Source organism: Periophthalmus magnuspinnatus, chromosome 21 (assembly GCF_009829125.3).
Source record: "Periophthalmus magnuspinnatus isolate fPerMag1 chromosome 21, fPerMag1.2.pri, whole genome shotgun sequence".
NCBI lineage: Eukaryota > Metazoa > Chordata > Actinopteri > Gobiiformes > Gobiidae > Periophthalmus > Periophthalmus magnuspinnatus.
Window position 1 is genome coordinate 9,676,724 of NC_047146.1, and position 17,022 is coordinate 9,693,745.

General features: G+C 37.8%; 2 protein-coding genes across 4 annotated transcripts; both read right to left on the reverse strand.

Moving 5' to 3' along the window:
- Positions 1-191: 191 nt before the first annotated feature.
- Positions 192-7,753, reverse strand: dnajc3a (DnaJ (Hsp40) homolog, subfamily C, member 3a). Of its 2 annotated transcripts, none has more exons than XM_033986356.2 (12): positions 7,437-7,753; positions 6,643-6,744; positions 6,439-6,563; positions 6,147-6,221; positions 5,302-5,454; positions 5,025-5,206; positions 4,264-4,383; positions 2,224-2,329; positions 2,028-2,151; positions 821-953; positions 558-706; positions 192-446 (listed from the first exon to the last, which is right to left on the reverse strand). In XM_033986356.2, exons 1-12 carry the CDS (start codon positions 7,516-7,518, stop codon positions 289-291), a joined length of 1,509 nt encoding a protein of 502 aa, XP_033842247.1. In that variant the 5' UTR covers positions 7,519-7,753; the 3' UTR covers positions 192-288. The 2 variants fall into 2 exon arrangements, with proteins under 2 accessions (XP_033842247.1, XP_033842250.1); XM_033986359.2 differs by having other exon boundaries at positions 2,028-2,148; positions 7,437-7,683.
- Positions 7,754-8,588: 835 nt separating this feature from the next.
- Positions 8,589-16,933, reverse strand: LOC117389616 (claudin-10-like). Of its 2 annotated transcripts, XM_055230855.1 has the most exons (7): positions 16,609-16,933; positions 14,187-14,348; positions 11,763-11,924; positions 11,596-11,683; positions 11,418-11,525; positions 11,107-11,193; positions 8,589-8,993 (listed from the first exon to the last, which is right to left on the reverse strand). In XM_055230855.1, exons 1-7 carry the CDS (start codon positions 16,820-16,822, stop codon positions 8,798-8,800), a joined length of 1,017 nt encoding a protein of 338 aa, XP_055086830.1. In that variant the 5' UTR covers positions 16,823-16,933; the 3' UTR covers positions 8,589-8,797. The 2 variants fall into 2 exon arrangements, with proteins under 2 accessions (XP_055086830.1, XP_055086829.1); XM_055230854.1 differs by lacking the exons at positions 8,589-8,993; positions 11,107-11,193; positions 11,418-11,525; positions 11,596-11,683; positions 11,763-11,924 and adding exons at positions 13,306-13,573; positions 13,833-13,937; positions 14,020-14,101; positions 15,361-15,572.
- Positions 16,934-17,022: the final 89 nt, after the last annotated feature.

Below are 17,022 nucleotides of genomic sequence, written 5' to 3' on the forward strand. Positions count from 1 at the left end.
AATAGATCTTCTCATTTAGAAACCTTCACAGATAGAAAAGTCCACATACAAACTGAAATTTGCCATTATCAAAGACACTTTGTATCAGGTGAGGATGACTTCCTTCCCCATGACACATGTGGCACAAGCACCCTAACAAAATCAGAGTTGTCTTAGTCAACTCAGCATCTTAAATAAGGTCACATTAAGTCCACAATTTCTTAACACTTTATATGCTATGGCACAGCAGTCCAATATTGTCCCTTTCCAACAAGGACAAAATTATAAACATCCACCAAGTTCAGCTCATCAGTTAAAGTTGAACTTGAAGTGAAAATTTCCTGATCCAAATGGGTTAAATCCCTGAGATCCGGGGAAGCCGCCGTAGAAGTGCTGATGGAAGTTTTGTCCCTGCTGGCTCTCCGGGTCCATGGGGTCCTCTCCATGGTCAAACTTCTCTCTCATCTCTGAAATGGCACAAGTTCACAGTGTTTAAGTACCAAATCAAAGAAAATGTGAAATTACTGCAGTTAAAAGTAAAATGTGAACTTTATTATTCTGATTGAATGATGTGTTACCTGGATTAGTGAGGACCTCTTTTGCCTGAGCGATGTCTATGAACTTCTTCTCTGCCGCCTTCTTCTCCTCTGGATCCTGGAAGTTGTCCGGGTGCCACTGTTGAGCTAGTTTCCTGTAGGCTTTGATAATCTCCTTTTTCTGAGCAGTCCTGCAACCAGAGAGAACAAATTAGCATAAAATGTACCTATTGGTACCAATCAAAGTACCTTGAACCTTGATTAAAGAACACGAGATTTATATCAATCAGTAGTAAGTTACTCACCTTTTTACTCCCAATATTTTATAGTAATCTTTTTTCTGGGACTGTTTCAACAACCTCCGAGCTTTTTCCAGGCCTTCTTTGATTTCTCTGTCATTTTCATTCAGCTTTGCAGCACTCTCGTAGTCCTTAATGGCTGCAAATGAACAGAAATGCATATTACGTCAGTTGTGTTTTGTGCAAACAGATCCTTAACACTCTCCAGCTCCATTGTTAACTCCATTTTTTTTCTGTTAACAAAAAAAAGCACTTTTCACAGTTCCACCAGCCAGAAAACCAGCTAACCTTCAGATCATTTGGCAGGGGCTCGGGGCTGTTGGGGTGTGCACGTTTGACTCGCTTTGAGGATTGTTTACCCTGTAAGGTGTAGTGGGGTGAAGCAAACACCCATGGGTCCTGACAGTTTAAAAGCCTTCCCCTGGCACCCCACCTGCTGATGTGTTCACACCGATGAGCTATGGTTCCACAGCTAAAAGCCCTCTGGTGCAAATGCAATGCTAACTGCACTGTACATCATTAGTGTTAGGCTATTGCTGCATATTTATTGTGAGATTTGAACACAATCTGAAATGTAGGTTAAGGAACAAAAAACAGCTTGTTTAAGAGACTGGCAAAATTGTATTAGTATTTAGTAACGCATTAAAATCCAAATAATTTACTTAATTATCCTATGGTTTGTATAAAAAATAAGAAAAGCAGCACTAAGACTTCTAGTAGAGCAATGGAAGTATCTTTGTACATAGTACATTTATTTGAACTTTTTTAAGATCTCTACAAAACTCTTGCCAGGTGCTGCTTGAATCATTTGATTGACAGTTGGATACTACTGGGGCTAGGCATGATGTTAAAACTGCACACAACTGCTTAGGGTAAAATAACTGGCAGATAAAATGTTGAAGAGCTGAAAGGATTCATATGGATTTCAACATCTGTCACGATGGCACTGATAGCATTTATAGCAAAAGACCATTGTTTTGAGTTAATCCCTTAGCTATTAAAGGATTTGTGACAATGATCTGATGTGCCTGCACTGTACTGTCAACAAATCTGCCGTACTTTGACATATGAAGCTACATATACCAGTAATCCACACGTAGCATAACAGCCCCCCAGGTGTGAGGTGGTTGTTCACACAAAAACAAGAATGATGATTATAAACCAGTCTGTTATCTTTAATACCGTAAAAAGACCTGTTGCATATTTGACCTACCTTCTTCATACTGCTCCTCCTGTATGTAAGCTTCTGCCCTGTCCTTGAGTGTGTACACATTGTCTGGTTCTGACTGCAGGGCTTTACTGCACACTGTCACAGCTCTGTTGGACTGCTGGCCCTGCTGCAAACCACACAGGGCTATAGTTACTCTCTGTGGTGAAGTGTATCATATGGCAGCCACAAGGGGTCTTACCTGCACCAGAGCGTGACAGATGCGCTGCTCAGCAAGGAGAGTGAAGTGATGCACATTGGGCTCAGTCTTCATCACAGCCTCATATTTGTCAACAGCTTCTTCATATCTGATGAAGAATGACACAGGGGTTAAATGGCAACTGTGTAAGTGCCTGGTATGACAACTAATGTTTAGACTGAAACAGACTATCTGGAAATGGTATACCGTTGCTTGCCAGAGCCACTATTAAACTCTTAAAGGGACGATATGGCGCTATTTTCTGATCTATGTTATAATAATGTTTTGTCATCACAAGCATACCTGGAGTTTTGTTTTGTTTCATTCACACATTTAACACATAAACTCTGCATATTTAGTCTTAGTTCTTCTCTCAAACAGAAAACACTCTTGTGATGTCATGTGGTAATACAGGAAGTGCTCCACTATGTTTTTAAAGTCAATTTTAAAGAATTTTGGATAATTTCAGCTCTGGAATTGCCATTATCTACTGAACAAAAAGTAAAAATGTAGCTGTTAACTTGAAAAGTACCACTGCATGACATCACAAGGTGGAACACAGCATTTTGAGCTTTGGAGATGTAAACAAACTAATAATAAAGGATTACTCAAACATGTGCAAAGGAAACTAAACACAACTCCGGGTATGTTTTTGAGGAGGTAACATTATAACATCGCTTAAAGCTCACAAGAGTCAATTTTGTGTAATATAGGAGCTTTAATGTTTAGATGATCTAAAAATGATATATCATTACTTGACAGTGATTATTAAACTCTTAAAGTCTTTTAATATTGAAACTTTAGGTTTTGACTCAGACATTGACCCCACCATGTCCATTTACCTGGCCATGGTGGAAATGGCTATATTAACTTTTTCTCATTTTCGATGAGCTATGGCTAATGACTAAGGTTGCAAGACTAATTTGCAACTGAACTGAAATAACAATTTTGCAAATGGCAAAGACGGCAATTAGGTAAGCAACATAATGTGCAAACAAAATAACCTGTCTTATTATGCAACATCCTTGAACACTAATGTGTTGTCTGTCCCTCAGTCGTCCAGATATGATCACAGGAAAAGAAAAAATCTATTCTGTCAACTGGACAAAACATTTTTTCCGTGAAGATTTTTGGCTGCCGCTTCCATTATAGACCTGAATGATTATGCAAAATATGACTTGGGCACAGTTCACACTTAGTGTAGCTCAACAGACCTAGCCAAGAAACAAACTGTGTACAGGTATGTTAGTGTCAGTGTAGTTATCTCCTCCCTTCAGATAGATATAAGGTAGTGTCCACCAGCTAAGAAGCGGCTGGGATGAGCAGTGAAACGTCTTCACTCAAAAGACTTTGTCCAGTTGACACAATTGAATTTTGCTTTTATTGCAATTTGTTGTGAAATTCTAGCAATTTGTATTAGTTTAGCAGTTTAGTTTAGTCTTCTGCATCTGGATGAGTTTGCATTTCTGATTTTTGATTTTTAAACAAGATTTTAAAAGTAAATCTTGCATATCATGTTGTGTATAATGTCTCATACTTTTTAACATGTAATTGCACTGTAAACATCTATGACATGTTTTTCTGTTCTATTCCTGTTTCAAGAGTGATGTACAGACCAAAAACCCCTACGTGAACAACCAAAAACTCTGCAGCTACCAGTCAGTCTCTAAAGTTTCTATAGTACTTATTTATTAAAGCAAAAAAGCCACAGGGAATATTGTCAAAACATATCCTAGGTTTTATGAGGCTAAAATAAAAACACCGCCATTGCACCATATACCCATCATACTATATTCTGAGCCAATTAATGTGAAATGTTATGAATCCCAGATATAAAGTGACATCCATTCACAAAATGATGGGATTTGCACGGCTGTTTGTGAGGCAGAGATGTCGAATTGCTTGAGGATAAAGATATAGTCTGTCTACAGCTGATGCAATCCGGAGTACACGGAGGCTATGGTATAATATATTTACACAAGTATAGACTTCGCAGAGCGGTCACATACACACAGACTGACACACACAGACAGATGCACACACCTCTGTTCTTTGAGGAGTTCCTCTGCAGATTGGATTTGTTTGTTGAGCTTCTTGACCTGTTTGTAATGGCTGTAACACTGTTTGTGATCAGGATCCAACTTCAGACACTCACGGACCTCACTGTCAACAGACCATACCAAAAAAAACAAGTTTAATTTGTAGAACGTCAAATACACCATAGAAAATCTTGAGTAACAAGTCACGTCATTTAACCCTGCCTCTTTGCCACAATTCCATTACAATTATCTTATAGGAAAGATGATCAATGTACAATATAATACCAATTCTAATACTTGTACTACTTTAGTATGAAGTTTTAGTTTTGCTTTTTCATTATTTTTGTTCTTTTTGTTCCAATGAGGCAGTGTTTTTATTTAATATCACGTAATCAGAGGTGATTTCATTTTTTTTTTCCCCAGTGGGACAAGACTAATCCAAGATGGGAGACAAAAAAAGTTAGGTGTAGTGCAGGATAGATCTTATCTCCTATCTTAATCAATTCTTTATGCAGCTTTTTTTAAATAGTTTTGCATATAAAATAACCATTTACATTAATAATTTGTATATATGGACCACCTCTTTGATGGACATCAGTTTGTCTTGCAAAATATCTTACATCATTCTTTATTTCATTGTGATGGGTATAAGAGTGCTTTACTTTTAAATGGTGTTATTCTCAACCATCTTATTTCAACGTGGCACTTATTGGATTGAAAACAAATAGAGTCGAAATTTCAATTGAATGGCCAAACAGCACTCACTTGAGGGACAGCTCATGGTCTCCAAGGTTATAGTAGATGGTGCTGAGTTTGTAGAAGGCCTGCGTATTGTCACTCTTTAATTTAGATGCAGCTTTTAAGTCAGTGGCGGCTTTCCACATCTCTCCCATTTGAATAAAGCACTCCGCTCGCATCTCACGAGAGTTGGCGTCCCAAACACAGGTCTATAACAAGACAGACATTAAACAACGCTCCTCTTGTAATACAAATTGGTAGTGATTCTAACTTGAATTTTAGAAAATTAAGGAACCCCTCTTACTTCAATGATGGTGTCAAGCTGGGATGCGGCAGTCACATAGTCCTTGTTCTTGTAGTTCCTGTGTGCCTCTGCTGTGAGCCTCTGAATTTCATCAAATTTTTGCAGCAGACTTTGTGCTTCAGTCTCTTCTTTCTCACTGGGGTTGGACTTCAACTGAAACAGCAGCGAGATATGTTTTATAGATCTGTAAATTTTCTCAGAATTTCGGCAACTGCATCCATATTTTCTACCATAAATGTATTTAATGTGGAGGACATTGCATAAGACAGAGATTATTCAGACTGACAGCTTTGGAAAGCATATACTTGTGAGGCATTGCCCAGGGTAAGTATAAGATTGATGACAAGGCAAAAAACTGGGCACTACTGGTCAGATCCCATGATATTCAGGATGACCTCTCTGAGCTCTACTCCATGTTTCTTTATAAATGTTTATAAGATGAGTCATGGTTATTTATAAATCTGCTTTGTTCCATTTGGTACCTTAGTCCTGTATTCCCAAAGAAGGGCATCTTGACACTTCAGCAAGTCTTTTGGAATTAATTCACTTTAAACAACTATATTAAAGAGTGTACAATGATTGATCCTAATAAGCATAGTTAAAAACATTACAGATACACTTAATATTCAAAACCTGTTCAACCACTAAACTGGGATTACACTAAATAAATCACCCCACTGGCTATTAAAAAAGAAGAAAAAAATCTTTGGAGATTGATTCAAGATGACCATGAAAATTGGTTTGCAGCTCAACAGTGACACCTTCTGATGGTGCTTATCATCTTTTTATTTTATGTCTATCCTGTCTGTTTGCAGAAAGTTTCAAGAGGTTATTTTGAGACTTACCACTTTCTTAAAGTCGCTCTCTGCTTCATCTAGTTTTCCATGTTTCAGAAGCAGGTTTCCTCTCTGTAGCCGTGCCTGGGAGAAAGTAGCAGATAAACACACCATTACAGCTGGTATAATGGCCTATTTTCTCAACACAGTTCTCTCTTATGTCATACTTTTGATGCTTTACCTAGGCTGTTGATGTTTGCATTTCTACTGGTAGTGGCAACAGTTTATATCAGCACAGAATGTTTTACATGCATAGAACAGTAAGCAATAGTGAGTGTGTTTACTGAAAAGAAAAACTTACAGAAGTGAAGTCTGGTTTGAGCTCAATAACTTTGGCCAGATCAGGTAAAGCTGACTTTGATTTGCCCATAGCTAAATAGACAGTCGCTCTTCTGTAGTAAGCCAAATAATTCTTTGGGTCGCCATCTGGTAAAAACAAAATTTTGTGAGTAATAAGTTAAAAAGGCATGAATATTATCCTGAGCATGCAGTCAGTCTTTCTTACCTACAGCTGCATGAAAATGAGACAGGGCGTCGGCGAGTTGTCCAGCAGCAAGCAGCTTCTTTCCCATCTCCATGTGATTGTCTACACTGCCAGATTTTACTCCTGGGAGAGGGACACAATACAATAATTATTCACAGCTATACATGTCAAACTTGCTATGACTATATGCCTGTGTTATGAAGCAGTGTTCTAGATGGGTCCTTTTAAGTTAAGATCCCTTTACTTGGAAACCATTTGGCACTAGATTATGAATTACAATAGTTTAAAGAGAAACACAACAAAAGTACAGACAATTTAATATAATCAGGGGATATCTTTACCCATATGGCATTAGAAGCTGCAGCTTTTGAGGCTACAACTCATGATTACAAATAAACAGCAGGACCATGAGCAGCACAGATAGAAACAGCAGGATAGCAGCCTTTTAACAGCAGCATGGGGGAAAATATCGTAAAGTAGTTCGTCATTATTGTCGTGATGAACAAATAATAAAGATGTGGCTATATAAAGCGCCAGGAAAGGTCAGTAAACTTTAACCTTACATTTACAAATAATTAACCACATTTCCTTATCGTAGCAATTAATGTTAATCCTCAAAGCGTTGAAAATAGCTCTTTGATCAGTTATGTCGTACGTTATTGATCAAATGATTGGATGTGGTTTAGCGTTAGCCAAAGTTTCAAAAAGTTGCTAACACTTTGCGCATTTCAAACACTGACTGTACATAAAAGTTTCAAGTTAAGATTTTATAAGAAGACAGCGTTTTAAGTTTTTGCAAAAATCTACTTCCTTACCTTGATACCTCATGTCAATTAAAACAAGGAGATACGGGATATAGTTGATTATCTTGTGCGCGACATGGCCGATGGAAACCATACTTAAACACGCAGAGGCACGGCTATCGCTACGTAATACAAAGTACAACTATGGAGATTTTGTCTAATGTTTCGCCTGTCATTAAATTTCTCCAAATGTCCCGTGTGTTGACAGCTAACAGCAGTACTGGCTCGGATCTCCCTGGTGGAGCGTCTCTGGTGGAGGAAGCCAACCGGTCGTGGGGCGCTGTGATTGGCTGAAACGCCTAGATAACCACGCCCCTTTCCATTGGTTCAACAGAGAGGAGCCACGGCAGCACAAGAGCCTATCTACTCTGCGTGTGTGCAAGGTGTGTGCGTGACGGAACTGCGTTATTATTGTCTATGTGAAAGTAAGGGACAAATATTTTATGAAGTCATTTCATTAATAACAGGCTACAGCGTTGGCTTAAGCATCAAACTTTATAAGGGTGTTCAAAGGTGAGATACACATCAATACAGCTGTGCCCAAACTGAGAGAGATAGAGAGATAATGAAGGCTATTATATCAGTGTTAGTAGTTATATTTCATGAATTAACTTCCTAGGACCTGACACATTTTGGGTTGTCTAGGCCACAATGCAATTTTTAGAAGAAGAAGAACAGCATACAAAAACAGCAACAATGCAAAAAATGTTCAATTTAGAATATTTTTAAGAGATTAGAATTTTCAGATTTTTTTTTTTTTTGTAAAGGCATGTGTCTTCCTGCTCCTGTCAGCAGCACATCACATGAGACACATTGTTCCAAGAGGCACAATTGTTGTTTCTCTTTTTGTTTTTAAATTCAGGACAAATGTTGCTGTGTTCAGGCACTTAAATAAATAGTTTTTGCAAATCATTATTCAAATGTTTTATCAAAATGATTCAAATGTCCACATATGAGGACATTTGCTTTACATCACTTTTCTCAGAAACTACATAATGTAAAAAGATAATTCTTTGTTTTTACACTCACCGGGTCCCAATCAGCCTAAATAACAAAGAGAAATTAATAAAGCATGTCATGCAAGAGCTCGAGTCTTAGGAGGTTAAAAAAAAATACGATTAGAGCTTTGCAGTACCCTTTAATGACAGTGATAAATAAGGTTGCCAGAGTTGTCACATGGGCATATATTACAAATAAACAACAATTTGTACATTTGAAAGTTTGGTTACTGTGAACATTCTCCAATACAAGAAATGGCCTACAACTCTACTGACATTTTACATTTGTACTATTGTCACATGTTGTCAGATGTCTTGACCTTAAATGAATGAACAGTAAATCCACACAAGAGTTTGAAAGCTCTTTATCCTCTGTCACACATCTGCATTTGTGCCGGTTGTCTTTGTGATACTACTGATTCCAGATATGCTGCTGGCTCTGCTGTCGCTGCTGCTGATCCTTGATTTTCGACTCTCCGTCACGACGGATCGAACAGAGGACACCGCGCTCTTTCCAGTGGGGACAGCAATGTAGGCTTCCGGCAACGGGAAGACAGGGTATTTCTGTGAGCTGTTGTGGGGCAAATATTGAGTTAGTGAAACATCCAGACAATATAAATGACTTAATTAGGATAGCAGTACCTGGACCGGCAGCCTTCTTTTCCTAAAAAAATACTAATAAGAAGACCTCCGAATACAAGTAGAGTGGAGCCTCCCCAGCCAACGAACACACCAACGCCTATTTCAAACCTGGCAACATAAGAACACATCAATTAGACAACAACAGGTTTTTATATATCTCTTATATATGTACATACCTTTGAGCTCTGAAAGTTGGGTCGTGAAATTCTGATCTTATTTTATGACCATAAAATGAAAAAGCCACCATAGAGCACATCCCTAAAATCAAAATATTATAATAAGCACACACAATATATAAAAAGTGCACTTTGCTAGAGTCCACATATTACATACCTGAAATAAAAAAATTCATCCCACCAGCAAAGCTTATCCTCGCATTTGCTAACTCAGATCCTCCAATTTTAGTGCACTTCATGCCCACTAAGACCAAGATTGATCCAAAAAAAGCCAAAATAATTGAGATGATGATGAGAGCACGGCACATGTGAATATCCCCTAGGAAAATGACAATGACAAGTACAATATATTTCTTTTATGTTCAGTACAAGAATAGCTGAAGTATTTTTCTATATACTTTTACTTACAGTTCAGTGCTAGCATGGATGGGATTCCCTTGCAGTCAGACACACCGGTTGAATCAGATATGCAGTCCTTCCACAGGTTGGAGAAGTAGTTTGAAGTGGTAAGTACAATACTGTCCACCTCTGACCATGTCCAGATTTCTGTTGGCATTGTAGAGCAGACAAGGATCCAACCCGCAACACATACCACAAAGCATCCAATCTCCATGTACATGACCACTGTCCTGTACTTCATCTTTGCTGTTACTTTAGGCTGAGTGAGGCTAAGCAGGTCTACAAGTTACTCTGGTTAGCAATAATGCCCGGCTCTACGAAAGTCCCTCCTTCGTACCTGAACTAGAAAATAAACAAGTGGCAAGAGGCTGAACGTTTTCACCTGAAACTTTGCTTGGCCTCTGTTCTAAAGGTCACCTTGTCTGACGTGGTGTTGTCCCTGTGCCATCCACAAGCCGACCCGCATGGTTTCACATAACATCCAGCTTTTGCAGCGGACATGTTGTTTTGGGTTGGCTCCTGTTTCATGAGTTTGCCTTAAAACAGGAACGACAAACAGAGATACTTACATTGACAAGATAACAGATAGGAAAGGGACTGTGTGTGATTGATACGAAGATACTTACACACTGGGCATATGTGATTTGTCAAATTAAATGTTGTATAATGCAATAAACCATGGGATGCACAATATAGTCTGCATCTCCAGGCCATGATATCCTCTGCCAAGGTATTTTTTTATTATTTTTTTGAATCAGGTTGATTCTTTTAGATACTTTATTTAAGTGACTTTATTTTAAGTGACATGATAGGGTTTCATGGCTTATTATTTATCTAGTTCAGAAGTGTCGAAACTTTTCTCATTAAGGGCCACATAAAACACACACAAAGCTGAGGGCCAAAGACTGGTCACCAATACAGTGAATACTTCAAATCTATGTTATTATTACAAATTAGACTGAAAGTGAAAAGTACTGTTTAAGGTAATATGGACCAATTCACCTGGAAGCTTGAGGGCCATGAAAATATGGTCTGAGGGCCGCATTTGGCCCCCGAACCACAGTTTGGCCATGCCTGATTTCGACAAAAAGACATTTACCAGCACATGTTAACTTTTTTTGTTTTATTATTAAAATGAAACTTAAGGACACACTGCAGAACATAGCAACATAATTTTGCCTTTCAGTTGAGTCAATAGTAGTAAACAAATGTCAGATTGATTTCTGCGAAACTGAAAATGTACAATACAATAGCATACGTTTACAAATTCATGACAGCAGTTGACATTCACCAGTTAGTACTCATTTTGTTTAGTTTATTTTTAATCCACATAGATATTTACAAGTTATTAAATGCTCATAAGGCAGCTACACGAACGCGTCCCTCTGTGAGATCTTCTCTGTGGTGCGAGAGAGCATGGAGATCTTGGAACTGCTGGACCGTCCGGAACCGTAGTAGTATCCATACTGCCTAGAGGGTCTGTAGTACCCAGTGTACATGGACCTGCCTCTGGAGCGGGGGGCAGCGTACGTGTTGGCCCCATTTACTATGTCTCTGTGGAAGATCATGAAAGTAGTGAGTGTAATGCAATGAATATGAAGGGGAATATACATAAACTGCGACTATAAAATGGTCCCATGTGTTGGTCCCATACACATTCAAAGAAAGATTACTCAAATAGTGAGTGTAGTATCATAAATGCTTAGTGAACCTGAACAACTACTTATGGAATATTTTTGAACTTGTGTGCTCTCTATTTTAAATCATTTATCTGGTACCTTTTAGGGAAGATGACACGGAAGACAGTGACAGCATAAAGAATAGCCCCGAAGTAGATGAGAAAGCATCCAACCAGGCCAAGAAATATGGGAGGTCCAAGATCATACCTGGAAGCACCAAGAACATCATAACAAGTATCTTCACTTTGTTTGCGTGTTTTAAATGAATATAAGTTACCTTAACACTCCAGGTGCTAAATTCAATGCAAAACTGTTCCTGGCAACTCTGTTTATGTATAAGCAGTAGCCACAAATATCTGAAACACCTGCAAAGATTTTATTGTTACCAAGAATTCAGGGCAAAATATTTCTGAGATTTTCAGAAAGATGCTAATTCAAATTCACCTCCAATAAAGTGGAGGATAGCTCCAACAAGAACCATTTTATCTTTCACTGCTTCAGATCCTCCGATATAAGTGCACTCCATCCCCACAAAACATAATACTACTGCAAAAAATGCAATAGTCAAGCCACACATGAGCAATCCCCGGACTCCTTGGACATAAGCTGCAAAGGAAAAAAAAGTACTTAATTATTTAAGTTATAGTCATGGCACAGATAGTGATATTATAAAGCTTTTTAGCAAAAAAAAAAATAAAAATCTGTGCATAAATTATAAATGTGTTTTTGTGATTCTAAACATTGAAAGTGCATTTTCGCTGAAAAATGTATAGTGGCTATAGTAAATTTAGGAACATGGTTAGTCGAAGAAATAGGATTATATATAGTCATTGTACTATGGTGTTACAGGTAGCAGAAAATACTAAATGTGAGCCTATACAGTACACTCTTCTGCTGGACTCCTATAAAACTATTTGAAGAATAACTCGAGGCCCAGGGCAGACTTACTGGCAACACTCCAGAGCACAGGATAGTCCCTGCAGTTGGTGATGGCTGTAGAATCAGTGAAACAGTCCTTCCACAGGTTGGACCAGTACCAAGCAACTTTAATAATATTGGAACCTCCCTGTCCCCCAATCTGACTTATCCTCCAGTAGTCCATAGCCATAGTGCACAAGACAAAGAACCATCCCAGCGACGTGACAAGGAAACCAAAGATCTGGATAAGACGTTTCCTCATAGTTAATGCAAAAGTAAAAAAAAAATATATATATATATATTGTAAGGTTCAAAATGAAGCTCCTTTCTGCCTGTTCCTTTGGTTGTAGGTTCTCATTTGGCAATAAAACGGAGTTGCGTAGCGCCATATGTCAGCGCTGTTGATGAGGGCACTGTGTTACATGTTGACTGTAAATATGGAAGTGTGCTGACCTATCAGGACGATCTGCTCTGCAGGTGCCAGCCTTTTTGAAATCTGATTTTTTAGAACAAGAGGACTTCAGATTAATTCTTGTTAGTTGCTTCTTAAATTTTGTTATTTGGGGGACTGCAAAACATGAGCCTGATGTTTCGCTGCACTTCTTAAACACAGGCATACATGGTAAATAAGAGAATATATCACATACAGTTCTTGGTTGTTGCATTCCCATATGTATCTTTTCATATGTCAGTTTAACAATACCATTTAGATTATACAATAAGAATCATTTTATTTTACTGAAAATGGATTTCATTAAAAGGTAAAACATTAAAGCTACAGTATATTAGTCACCAAATCAGGTCAACAAATCAGGTAAAAAAAATTAAATAACACACTACTGCCCTCTACTGTCCTTTTATTGTACATACATAATTTAACACACGTTTACTCACAAATGAAATGCACAACCAGTGTTTAACATAATATATAAAATGTTATGACAAAGTAATAATAGAAAAAAAAAAAATTCTCTTGAGTGGCAACTGAAAACTTAAATGCCCATGTGGTATAAATAAAGTTATCTGAATCTGAAAACAATAAACTGTGATCATTTTCTGTGGGTAGATGACAAGAAAATCCAACAAACTACAGTTCCATATACCTATTATATAAACAAGTAGAAATCTGTATTATAAAAACTTTTATTTTATATATATCAAAATTATGTATGAATCAGGAACTTGATTAAACGTATTCACTTTTGTCAAAGGTCTGGTTCTTGGAGGAGGAGCTGTACTGAGGGGCCGGTCTGGAGTGCCCCGATACCCCCTGTCCCTTTGGAAAGGAGGTCACATGAGAGACATTGCCTTTGTAAATGTAGGATCTCTGACTGCGACTGCAACACAAAAACATTTATTCAGTATCACACAAGTCTTTTGGTTAGCTTCTTATCCAAGTTGGAATCTACCAACACACTTTTTATCGAGAACTGTTGTACCAAATGTTACTTTTTCATGTATTTTTAGATTTCCAAATTGTATGAAACTTTTTTGACCTTGGTGGCAAAGTTGTTCATAATGTCAGTTGGCTGTGTTGGTGAATTTCTCTTTACACATATGATCACATGCAATATTATATTTATTTCTTTAACAAACCTTTTGCTAAAAGAGCCTGTAATGGAGAAGCAGAACATGCAGCCTCCCAGAATGCAGAGGACAGATCCTGCCCAACCAATGAACAATGCAGCACCCAGCTCATATCTAGGAAATACAAAGATACATTACAACATATTTGGATACACTGTAGACTTCTCCTCAAAAGGTTAGCAACAAGAAAACTTACTTTTGTGCCACAAACATTGGGTCGAAGAACTCTGAGGTGATACGGTGGGCATAGAGAGAACATGCCGACAGTGAGCAAAGGCCTAGGAAATAAAATATATAAATTTTGAAATGCAGTATTGAAAGTATTGAAATTATGAAATATTTTGAAATATTTGAGTTACTTACCACTAAGGATGAAACTTACACCAGCCAAACATGCAATCCTGGCCTTATTCTGGTCACTTCCTCCTATTTTCGTACACTTCATTCCAACAAGGGCAAATATGGAGCCAAAAAATCCCAGGCAGACTGCTGCAATCATGAGGCCTCTGCAAGCTTGGATGTAACCTGCAACCATAAATGTTTTGTTAATGACACTTTTGCATTTCCAGTCTATAGGAGCGGCTGACCTTGGGGGTGACATCAACTATGGGAACCAATTTGTCACGCGAGTATAATGTTTTTTCTTCTTTGTGGATGTGATTGTTGAGGCAAATATTATCCAGAAGTTAACCCTTGCTACGAGTCAGCTGTGGTAGAAAGCCCCGGAGGTGTTCTCAGTAAATCTCTTTTATAGCGAGCTAAGGCTAAACATTGACTCAATTTAAAGTTGCGGCTTCTAAGAGATATCTCACACTTTTTAATGGCTGTTGTTTGGCATGATCTATGGGGAAACTGGCATGACTTTTTGGAACTACATAGATTAGTTACAAATGGATATAAACTGTAATGACATTTAGAAAAAAAAAACAGTATTGCTTGCTGCAGTTTTTAGTTACATTTTAATTCCCATTACTAGTTGTCTCTTTTTTTTTTGGCAAAATGAGGTTGTAATAGTTGTAACACAGTACTAATGATAGAAGTTGAGAGTAGTAGATAGAAGTAGTAGTTAATGGTACTATTATGATATATTATATATGTTAATAATTGTTGGGGTATAATATAATAAAATATTATCTTGCATTTTTTACATCTAAAATCTCAGAGCACACTCCTTTTACAGTCTTTTTACATGTATTATTTTTAAAGAATCCTATAATGACCTTCTTGACTAGTGTTAATAAAGTTAATACTTCTGATAAGGCTTGTTCATTGTAATAGTTTTTGATATATTAACGATTCAGATGGAAACCAAAACACAGTGCATTCAGCATATACAATAATTTGTATTAACAGCTGTAAAAGACATGTAACAGGAACTTTGTTTCCAGTAGAAGAAACAGCTGTAGCTTTAGAAGTATTGTTTGTGAGATTACCGTGACATATTCATAAGTCTAAATACTGTTAGATGAAACACAAAATGTAGTAAAACACCATATTGTACCAAAAGTATTACAAAGCAAAAGGAATAAATAGTGACCATCCAAGGCTAGCATTGAAGGAAAATCCTTGCAGTTGGAGACTCCTGTAGAATCTGTGACACACATCTTCCATAGATTAGACCAGAAGGTGGCTGTGGTGATTACTGTCCCATCAATTGTAGATACTTTCCAATAGTCCGTGGGTAAAGTGGAAGAGACCAGCACCCAGCCTGAAGTGGTCAAAATGAAGGCCAAGATCTCCTGGAACATGCTGCTAGATCAAGGTGGAGACCTAAAGTGAACCAGAGGCTCCCTACCAGTAAAACTAGTTGAAAAAAGTAGTGCTAGTGCTAGTTGAATGAATAGGATGTGATTTATAGTTAATGTGTTATGGACACTTATATTGGGCTGGGCGGTGTTTGGGTTCTGACACATCACACGTCACAGGAAGTGTTCATGTGACATCACTGTGTAGGGGTTAAAAAGATACACATGCTCAGTGGGCATCCCGTGCACAGGGACACAGTGAAGCCAGTCAATATGTTACTTTCTACCAGACACTGTGAACTTCCATCTCACCTCTGACTAATACAGAGCAACTGCTTCAACCTAACATGGAACGATTACTTATTTACAGCATACAGTGGCTCATATGTAAATAGACCATATGCTCATTTTGTTGAATGCAATATATTATATATTTAGGTGGCATTCAATATGATTTACATCTGTATAGTAAAAAATACAAGAACTGATCTAAAGCATTTAAGAGATAATGATGTTAATTATGTGAATATATAACATGTTATACACTGTCATCTGAATGTAACATATACAGTCAGATAGTCTGCGCACATCAGCACCACCATAGTGCTGTAAACAACCACCATGCAATAATCAATATATTATGATTCAATTAATTTTAATGTGGTGTCCATATCAGGCTATAGATTGTGCTTTTAAGATCTGTATACGTGACATAGCTTGCTGTATATATGGCTTAACAGATACCAAAATAGACTAGTAATATACATAAATAATACAATTACAAATGATTAAGTTATATTACAGTTACTTAGTTAATGTTATTTTTTTGTTTGTTTGTTTGGGTGTTTGTACAAAACAAGAACCTGTATCTGACACTTTACAGTAAGGAAAGTCTGCAGCTAAAGTTTGTCAAAGTTGTCAGTTTCATTGTGTTTTACAAATGATAATACCGAGGATTATAAAATCCTTTGACTCTGCATGTTTGAGTGTGATAATGTATCCACCACTTTAAAAGCAGTGGAGCCTTGTGTTAGCCCTACCTTCCAGCTGGAGGATGGTGTGATGGGGTCGGCAGTGCACAGCTCCAATGGCATTCCCAGCACAGTTGTTCCACAGCCCCTGCAGCACCCAGGTGGCTGTGATCACCGAGGACGCCCTGCTGGTCGCCCGCCATTCATTGGACACAGTGGCAGCAAGAGAAGCCCCGAGACCAGCCAGGCCACTGAGAAAAGCAAGGATCTGTAAACCTGACATAGTGACAATAATAGACCATTAGAGATTTAGACTAAAGACCAGATAAAACCAGGTCAGACATGTGCATTACACTGGCAACATGTGTTTCACAGATAATTTACAGAATAGACACCTTGTCTATGGTGGAGGGATGGGCAGATGACTACAGGAATGAACCTTAATGTTTTAGTTAGTTACTCAGTGGTGACATTTGGTGAATA